The 9,863-nt window shown below is 41.3% G+C and overlaps 1 protein-coding gene across 1 annotated transcript; it reads right to left on the reverse strand.

The window, feature by feature from the left end:
- Nucleotides 1-6,500: 6,500 nt before the first annotated feature.
- Nucleotides 6,501-9,782, reverse strand: nsa2 (NSA2 ribosome biogenesis homolog (S. cerevisiae)). The gene is made up of 6 exons (XM_048259703.1): nucleotides 9,626-9,782; nucleotides 8,719-8,906; nucleotides 8,054-8,204; nucleotides 7,705-7,884; nucleotides 7,328-7,520; nucleotides 6,501-6,794 (listed from the first exon to the last, which is right to left on the reverse strand). The coding sequence occupies exons 1-6, from the start codon at nucleotides 9,626-9,628 to the stop codon at nucleotides 6,727-6,729; spliced, it is 783 nt and encodes a 260-aa protein (XP_048115660.1). The 5' UTR covers nucleotides 9,629-9,782; the 3' UTR covers nucleotides 6,501-6,726.
- Nucleotides 9,783-9,863: the final 81 nt, after the last annotated feature.

The following is a 9,863-nucleotide window of genomic DNA, read 5'->3' on the forward strand; positions in this document are numbered from 1 at the left end:
TCGCATTTTACAAAAAGGCTAATTATTGATTGGGTGCTGTTGGAGAATTTGGGCCCCACGACATAAAATACTTTTGGGCCTCCAAGGTTAGGGGGATTCAGGGGCATGGTCCCCCTTATCATTTGAAAAGGGGCTATTGTGAGACTATAGGCCTAGTGTGTATGTCTGCTAATGCTTGATAGCAGAATCCAGAAAGGCTACAGCTCTCATAAAGAAAGTTTGTATGTGCAACGTTTATTTACTTTAAGCAGTTCATTCTTCAATGATTATGATTAGGCCTATCCCAATAAAAGGTGCTTTGTAAAAAATACCAGTAACTGCTGGAGAAGTCTCCCAAACGGACATTGCTCTGCAGGGGTTCCCAAACTTTTCAGCCCGTGACCCCGAAAATAACGGTGCCAGTGACATGCGACCCCCACTATCCCCGGAAGTGGTAAAAGTATACAAACATTGCAACACCGAGCACACACTAATATTCATAATCTAACAACCATAATATAATTTATTCAATACTTTTGGTGGGCATTTGCTTGGAATAAAGAGAATTGAAAGGCTTTTATTTGAAATGTAACTACTATTTTTATCTTTTGTTACAATTATGCCAAAAATTGTGTGTATGTGTGTGTGAACTGGTGTGTGTGTGCAGAGAATGAATAAGGGGCTTCCTGTTTCTGAACTGGTTGTAGTTCCCGTGTTCCACGTGCAGACGAATAAGTCTAATGGAATGGGAGTATCCTCAAAATCCACTTTTCTATCATTTTTTGTGTAAAATTCCTGTTTCTCGAACTGGGGGCAGAGAAAATGTGAGTTCCTTATTTTTTTTCTAAAAGCCTTTCAAATGTTCTGGTTCTGGTTTGTTGTGGGCAACAACAACATAGCTCCCCAAATTTTCAGTTTTTGAGTGCTACCAGAGCAAATAAAAGAGGTGGGGGATAGCCACAATTTTCAAGACGTCTTTTCAGTGCAATCAGTCGTCATTCGGTGACTTTACTTAATTTGAATATCTGTGTGCATGCATTAAGTCTTCTCCTCAGATTTTATTACTGACAATTTACAGGCCTCCAAAACATTCAGCTAAAGTTTTTCTTGAAGAGCTAGGTGAACTGCTATCAGGTGTTTGCATAGAGTTTGACTGTCTTATTATATCAGGGGATCTAAACTTGCATGTGGATAATCCTGAAAACAATTATGTCAAGGAATTCATTGCACTAATCGATACTTTCTCCCTAACACAGCATGTACAGGGGCCAACACACTCTCTCGGCCATACCCTCGACCTTGTTATCACAAAGGGTCTCGATGTCTCTACAGCTGTTAAAGACCTGGCCTTATCTGATGATTTCTGCGTGTTCTTTGATGTGTCTATGTCACCACACACTCAAAACACAGCTATGATAGTAAAAAGGAGAATCATAAATGATCAGACAAGTGCTCTCTTTGAGCAAGCACTTTCACTAAAGTCAAGTCAACTGTCAGATTCTGAAGACTTATTTGATCACTTTAATGCAAAAATGGCAAACATTATGGATGACATTGCTCCATTACAATTCAAGAAGGTTAAGTACAAACAGAAAGCACCATGGAGGCAAAATCCAGCAGTTAAACTTTTAAAAAGAGAGTGTAGGAAGACTGAAAGAAAATCAAAGTCAAAGTCAAAGTCAAAGTCAGCTTTATTGTCAATTTCTTCACATGTTCCAGACATACAAAGAGATCGAAATTACGTTTCTCACTATCCCACGGTGAAGACAAGACATATTTGACCAATTTTAAGTCCACAGACAAACATAACATTCAAGTAAACAAAAAAGTAAGTAAATAAGTAAATAAGAGGGCACATATAGTAATAATGAAAAAATAAGAGCAGCAAAATTTTGTTGAAATTGTGCATAGACAGTCAATAAAATACTAGTGCAAATACTGTAAAATACTATAAAATACTGTTTGACCTAAGTAATAAAGAAAAAGTGGCATAGTGGTGCAAGTTATGTAAGAGCAGCAGAAGTGTTGTGTTTTCAGGACAACAACACCAAGTTGTAAAGTGTACAAGTGTGCAAGTGTTCAAGTGTGCAGGTGGAGTAGTGCAGGCGGCCATTGTGGGTCCAATGTCCAGGATGTTATGTAGCTGAGGGTGGAGGGGGAGAGGAGGGAGAGAGTTCAGCATCCTTACAGCTTGGTGTATGAAGCTGTTAGTGAGTCTGGTAGTGCGGGAGCGCCAGGCTTCTGTACCTCTTCCCAGAGGGCAGTAGATCAAACAGATTGTGAGCTGGGTGACTTGCATCACTCACAATTTTGGTCGCCTTTGGCGGGTGAGGTGGGTGGTGTAAATGTCCTTCAGGGAGGGGAGTGAAGCACCAATGATCCTTCCAGCTGTGTTCACTATGCGCGCAGCAGGGCTTTCCTGTTGTATTCAGTGCAGCTTCCCACACACAGCGATACAGCTGGAGAGGATGCTCTCAATGGTGCCTCGGTAGAATGTGGTCATGATGGCTGGTGGAGCACTTGCTCGCCTGAGTTTTCGCGAGGAAGTACAGGCGGGCGAGCTCTCCTTCGCCAGTGATGCAGTGTTGGTGGTCCAGGAGAGGTCTTCACTGATGTGCACCCCCAGGAATTTGGTGCTGCTCGCTCTCTCCACCACAGCACCGCCGATGGTCAGTGGCAGGTGTTGGGTGTGACCTCTCCGGAAGTCAAAATGGCGTGGTACAAACTTCAGATCTACTATGAAATCCATAAAGAGATGCTCCGCACATATAACTCTGAAATATGCAAAGCAAGACAGTCTTTCTTTTCTAACATTATCAATAGAAGTTCAAATAACACTCGTATTCTATTTTCAACTGTTGATAAGTTAACAAATCGCCCCTCACAATTAGCGCCTGAACTTCTCTCAACTAATAAATGCAATGAATTTTCATCTTTTTTTAAAGGTAAAATTGACAAAATCATACTCAACATATCTGCTGAATTACAAATTCAACAACCTGCAACAAACAGAGGGAAACTAAACTTGATAGACTGATAGTCAGAGTTCAACTTGATAGACTACGAAACACTTGAAAAAACGGTACAGAATCTCAGCTCTTCCACATGTGTCTTAGACACTCTGCCTACCAATTTCTTCAAAACTGTTTTTCACCTCATAGCGGCGGATGTCCTTCAAATTGTAAATGTATCACTGCTGTCTGGCACTTTTCCTAAGTCACTGAAAACAGCTGTTGTAAAGCCAGTCACTGAAAGTCACTGAAAACAGCTGTTGATCACAATATTTTACTACACAGACTAGAACACTGGGTTGGATTTACAGGCATAGTTATCAGCTGGCTAAAATCATATCTACAAGAAAGGAGCTTTTTGTTGCCATCGGTAACTGTACCCTCAACACCAACGCCCTTGACCTGTGGTGTTCCCCCAGGGTCGATCTTGGGGCCACTATTATTCAACCTCTATATGCTCCCACTTGGACAAATCATTCAAAATAATTTGATTTCATATCATAGCTATGCAGATGACACACACATTTACTTAGCTCTATCACCAAACGACTATGGTCCTCTTGAATCTATGTGTCAGTGTATAGAACAAATCAACACCTGGATGTCTCAAAATCTTCTTCAGCTGAACAAAGAAAAAACTAAAGTAATTATATTTGGTAAAAAGGAGGAAAGACTTAGGGTTGCCACTCTCCTTGACACAAAAGGGTTGAAGGCAAAGAATACTGTTAAAAATCTTGGTGTATTAATTGACAGTGATCTAAATTTCAACAGCCACATGAAAGCGATAACTAAATCAGCTTTTTACCATCTCAAAAATATTGCCAAACTCAGAGGGCTGATGTCAAAACATGACTTAGAAAAACTCATTCATGCATTTATCTCCAGCAGGGTTGATTACTGCAATGGACTGTTCACAGGCCTTCCTAAAAAGACTATTAAACAGCTTCAGGTGATACAAAATGCAGCAGCTAGGATTCTAACAAAAACTAAAAGAACTGACCACATTACTTATACTCAGTATATATATTATAAATATATATTTATAATATAGTATTATAAATCAGTAAATGGAGCAGGACCTAAATACTTGTCAGACATGCTTCAGCAGTAGGCTACACACCTTCTCATCCTCTCAGGTCCCAGGTTAAAAACCTTCTAGTAAAACCCACAGTTTTTACACACACACCACTAAACATGGTGAAGCAGCTTTTAGCTGCTATGCGGCTCAGCTGTGGAACCAACTTTCGGATGACATCAAAAAGGCCCCAACTGTAGCCAGTTTTAAATCTAGACTTAAGACCAAACTGTTCTCAGATGCTTTCTGCTAACTGTGCCGAGTTACAAATTCTGAATCTGCCTTGATAATTATTTGTACCTTGTCTTTTATTACTTTTTTTTTTTACTACTTTTGCCTTTGTTTTTGCTTACTAATTATTCTTTATTTTTAAATGATTTTACCTTGTGTTTTATGTTTTCTTTTTATTATGATCTTTACCTTTAAACTATTCTTTGACTATATTGCCCTTCTAGGCTTTTATTTGTTATTATTGTTTGGTTTTGTTTATGTAAAGCACATTGAATGACCTCTGTGTATAAAATGAGCTATATAAATAAACTTGACTTGACTTTGAACAACGACCCAACCTGTAAGAAATCGAAAGGACGTGACTACTCGTTCATTCAATTCAACTTTTGACCTATAATCCATATTGAGCTTGCAGAAACCACAATCAAGTCTTCGTTTTCTTAACGACAACCAATTTAGCCGTCTAGACCCCCATTGTTTTTGCACTTATTCGTGATCGCCCCTAGCGGAACTGCAACAGATTGCAGGTACAATGGAGTGAGTGATCCGGCTCTCCGTAAACGGGCTCTGGTGTGTGTGTAGGCGGGTTAGATGGGGGGGTACCTGTGTGTGTGTGTGGGGGGGATGGCAATTCAGGAAAACCCTGAGGTGTGAGGTTGAGGGAAAGAATGGCAATTCAGCATCCTGGTGGCTTGTGGATAGAAACTCTGTATCTGCTGGTACAGGTCTGCATGCTCTTGTAGGCTACCTTCTTCCAGATGGTAGGAGGGTAAAGACAGTGGCTGTGATGTCTGGGGTCAGTGAGGATCCACTTGGTCTTTCTCCTACAGCGCTGGCTATAAAGGTCCTGAATAGTTGGTAACGCAGTCCTTGTAATGCGCTGACCTGACCTGACCACCCTTTGCAGAGCTTTGCGGTCATGGGCAGTGCTGTCACCAGACCATGCTGTGATGTTGCCAGTCAGGATACTCTCAATGGTACAGCGGTAGAAGTTGGTCAGTATTTCACGTCCAAGAAAGAAGAGCCGCTGTCTTACTGTCTTCGTGACCATACAATATGGTGTGACCAGCTCAGATCCTCTCTGATGCTCCAAGGAATCTGAAGCAGCAGACTGTCCACTGCTGTAGCCCAAATGTACAGCAGATGGGTGTGTTCCTCTCCCTGCAGTCACGGGCGGATTATGAACTTTCGGGCCCCTGGGCCCAGATGTATTATTGTTCCTCTCCCTGCAGTCTCCTGTAGTCCACTAGCAGCTCCTAGGGTTTGTCTCATAATCTGAAGGTCGTGAGTTCGAGCCTCACACAAGGAAGGGCGAGACATCCTTTGGGGCAGTCGTGGCCTACTGGTTAGCGCTTCGGACTTGTAACCAGAAGGTTGCCTCGTGGCCTACTGGTTAGCGCTTCGGACTTGTAACCAGAAGGTTGCTGGTTCGAACCCCGACCAGTAGGAACGCCTGAAGTGCCCTTGAGCAAGGCACCTCACCCCTCACTGCTCCCTGAGCGCCGCTGTTGTAGCAGGCAGCTCACGGTGTCGGGATTAGTGTGTGTTCACTGTGTGGTGAGTGTGTTTTACTAATTCACGGATTGGGATAAATGCAGAGACCAAATTTGCCTCACGGGATCAAAAGAGTATTTATATACTTACTTATAATACAAGATGAAAAGCAATGAGAGGATACACCTGAGATGAGCCAGTGGATGTGTATCTGATGTCAAAGAACCTTTTGTTGACCAGCACCTTCTGTGCTTTGGGTGAAAGAAATCCATGATCCACAGAATTAGCTGATCCAGCTAGAAACAGTTAATGAGTTTTTTAGCCAGCATGTGAGGTTGCATGGTGTTAAAGGCAGATAAAAAATCCACAAATAGGAGACGGGCAATAGAATTTGGGCCTTCTAAATGTTCATTGATCAATAAGACCTTGGCATCATCCACCCCTCTTTTAGCACGATATGCAAACTGAAGAGATAATGTGAGGTTTCACAATCCTCTCAAAGGCCTTCATGACAAGGGAGGGCTATGGGTTTTAAGTCATTCATGGCTTTGAGGCTGCTCTTCTTAGGCCAATGATCTCATTATTCTGCGATTTAAAATTCACTGATAGCATCTAATGGTGCGTTTATGCACATGGGGAAAAACAGTGGCCCTAAACGGAATATCAGCTTGACTCCTTTTTCATAAAAATGGTATGACACATTCAGCAAGTCAATTTAATATTTTTTTATTATAAACAGAACATTCTCAAATATAATACATGCCACTGCGGAAGTGACTCCAAAAGTTGCTGAGATTCATCTGGTTGTACAGCAGTATCTCATAATTCCTCATTTTTTTGCCAATGATTACAAGACACTCTGGGAGGACACCAGACCAGTGCTGGTAAATGCATAACAGCAGCTTCCAGAGGTACAGTTAATTTAGCCAGGATCCATTAGACCAACAGCACAGCGTTGATGCAGCCATCATTCTCTGGGTTGTTTGTTACCTGGGCATATTTACCTGAAACAACAAATGACCGCGATAAGAGAGTGCAACACATGACACATGATTTGTATGCCCTTTTCAGGCATCATTTTAAAATAAAACTACAACTTCAGCAAACCATTAGGTGTGTGCTATTCAAATGAGTCCCTCCTATAATAAACATTATTACACAGCTCTTCAGAGTGCTGCAGAAAGTTCCATTCACATGATGTTCTGTCTGTGTGGCAAACTATTTATTTTGTCAGTGGAAGCCACGAAACGGTAGCCAAGTCATTTTGAAAGACACATTGTGTTAAGTTTCTATTCTGGTTTTGGCAAGTAGCCGTATAATAAGTGGGATAATGTATTGTCCGCCAGTAATTATCCCTTCAGGTCGAAGCAAAACCTGTTCTGTTCGCCTTGTCGGGACTTATTTTCCGATAATTACCGGCGGACAACATATTATCCCTTACTCAACAATCAGCAGCAGACATACAGTCATCAGATCTACAGTGCACACAGCAGCAACAGCCAATGGACCAATTTCATACAATCACAGCTGCACTCACCCCAGATGACCTTTCCTCCTTGTGTGACAAGACCGAGCTCACTGACATTGACCTCCACGACTGTTCCCTTGGTGATGACACCTAGTGTTGTGTAAAGGGGTGAGGAGGGATTCTTCTTCACACCCAGGATTGGCAGGCAGAATGTGGCTTTCAGTTCTGGATGCGTAACGTGAGCCTTTTTAAAGCGAAGTCCCTATAGGAAGAACAACAAAATATGATTAGTCTGGGTTTTCCAAGTTTGTAGGTGGTAACCCCTTTGTGCATAAGGTTTTAAATCTTCTCAACTGCCACCGTCGGCATACTGATCAGGAACCACAACTGACTACTAACAAAACTGTACAGAAAAGAACACAGAGTGAGTAGGACAGTCTATGTACCATAGGTCGGATGAAGCGCTCATATTTGGGGGGTTTCCGTGTGAAGCCATCACCCACAAAGCAGACTTTGGTCACCATACGCTTCCAGGCCTTCTTCTGACGTTTGCCTGTCCGCACCACCTTTAGAACCTCTGTCTCCCCTTGTGCCCGCACCTTTGGCAGGGGGACCTCCCATTTACCCTATAAACAAACGCAGAGTGATAACCTTATTACTTAATTCACCAACAACATAATAGACATTTCTCGTCATACAAAAGCACAAACAACCATGTTTTTTAAATTACAGTATTTCTAAAGTGGTATATGAGTATTCAAAATGAATGGGTGATCACTCAGAATGAATACTCACAGCCTTCTCCTTCCTCTTCTGTTTGATCATGTTGGAGAGGACCTTGGCCCGCGACTGACCCTCTCTGTCCAGCAGGTATGCTGGCACAGCTCCCTCTGGTGTCTTCTCATCATCCTTCTGTTTGCTCTTTCTCTGCTCATGCATCTTCAGGCTAGAACAAGCAGATACACGCACAACAATAAATATGCATTGACTTAGGTCAAACAGAACTACCCAAGCCTTTTATTGGCCTGACTTTGCACTAGTATTTTATTGACTGTCTATGCACAATTTCAACCAAATTTTGCTGCTCTTATTTTTTCATTATTATATGTGCCCTCTTATTTACTTATTTACTTACTTTTTTGTTTACTTGAATGTTATGTTTGTCTGTGGACCTAAATTGGCAAAATATGTCTTGTCTTCACCGTGGGATAGTGAGAAACGTAATTTCGATCTCTTTGTATGTCTGGAACATGTGAAGAAATTGACAATAAAGCTGACTTTGACTTTGACTAAAGGGAAATGTATATCAGCTGATGTGGCACCATGGTTAATGTAAATTATATCTTTAAATGATTTGCTTCTGAACCACAATAAAGCTCTTATCATTATACCAGTAGATCAGTCAGTTGTGACGATGCTCATGACAACATTTGCTTATTTATTCCATTCAGCTCACTCACGTTTTCTTCATCTGGATCTTCTCAGCATGTCGCTGTTTGTGGTAGAGTTTGGCCTTTAGGCCAATCATCTTGCGTGCCTTGTGAGAGCGTTCATGTGCCTCACGGCTCTCCTTCTTCCTCTTCCTCTCATGGTGGTCCAGGCGGTAACCATGGCGTTTACGGTGCAACTCAATATGTTCGTTCTGAGGCTGCAAACATAGGAAAAACAAACAGCATTATTCATTAGGCTTTGCATCACGTGGAAGAAAAAACAATAATGTATATGGCAAGTCTAAAAAGATAAATCAGTAACAGAAATATCTGAACACAAAGTAGGCCAAGTGATTACTGGATGACGTGATGTTTTGTTTCAAGCTGAGCAAATGACACTTGAGATAAGGCTAGCTCAAATAAGTCTGTAATGTAAGTGCATATTAACAACGTTCATGGCCACTGGAAAAGTTGAATAGTAAATAGTAGGGTATCTTCTACAACGTGTTAAAACGCTGGTATTATTTATACCAGACAATCAAGAAAAACAGGGAATTCCTGATCTTTTCACGTAACTGGAAATGTCGAAGTTGAAATCACTATCACAATTTGTTACCAACAGCTGCAGATAAACAAAACACTAGCGTATAGGCTTGCTTTTTATATAATTGAATTACCCCATATGGTTAACTAGAACATGTAGCTACATAGCGCTCCATCGCCTGTTACTTACATCGTAGCCAACACTAATTGAGTATTTAAACAAATCTTATGAAAACTCCCTTCGATATATCAGTCAAGAGACATCAGAGAACAAGCTAAGGCCAACGTCATAGATGAGCACTTACCATGCCACCACGTTTCGATTGATAGCATGTTTTGCTAACTAGACATGAACAGCGTTTTCGTCTGTACACCGAGTTATATTTCTACTTACCATGATTACTTTTAATGTTCAGGTATTCCAACAAACGGTAGAACTCTTCTGATGTTAAAAAAATGAATTGGGGAATACTATTTCTGGTACTAATTTTAAGGCTCGGTGTCTGATGTTTTCCACCGGAGGCCTTTGCTTGAAAAGGAAGTGTTACAACCTAAAACGTCCGAGTGAAGACATTTGGCTGATTTACACTCTGTTAAATATAGTTTCGAAATGGTTGGAATGTAGTTAATGG

The sequence above is a fragment of the Alosa alosa genome, chromosome 12 (assembly GCF_017589495.1).
Source record: "Alosa alosa isolate M-15738 ecotype Scorff River chromosome 12, AALO_Geno_1.1, whole genome shotgun sequence".
In the NCBI taxonomy this organism is placed as follows: Eukaryota; Metazoa; Chordata; class Actinopteri; order Clupeiformes; family Clupeidae; genus Alosa; species Alosa alosa.

Excerpts from the sequence above, each read along its gene's own strand:
- nsa2 (XM_048259703.1), bottom strand. Across the intron at positions 8,205-8,718 it reads AAGATCCAGATGAAGAAAAC|CCTGAAGATGCATGAGCAGA; the intron begins GTGAGTGAGCTG and ends TGCTTGTTCTAG. Across the intron at positions 7,885-8,053 it reads AGAAGAGGAAGGAGAAGGCT|GGTAAATGGGAGGTCCCCCT; the intron begins GTGAGTATTCAT and ends GTTTGTTTATAG.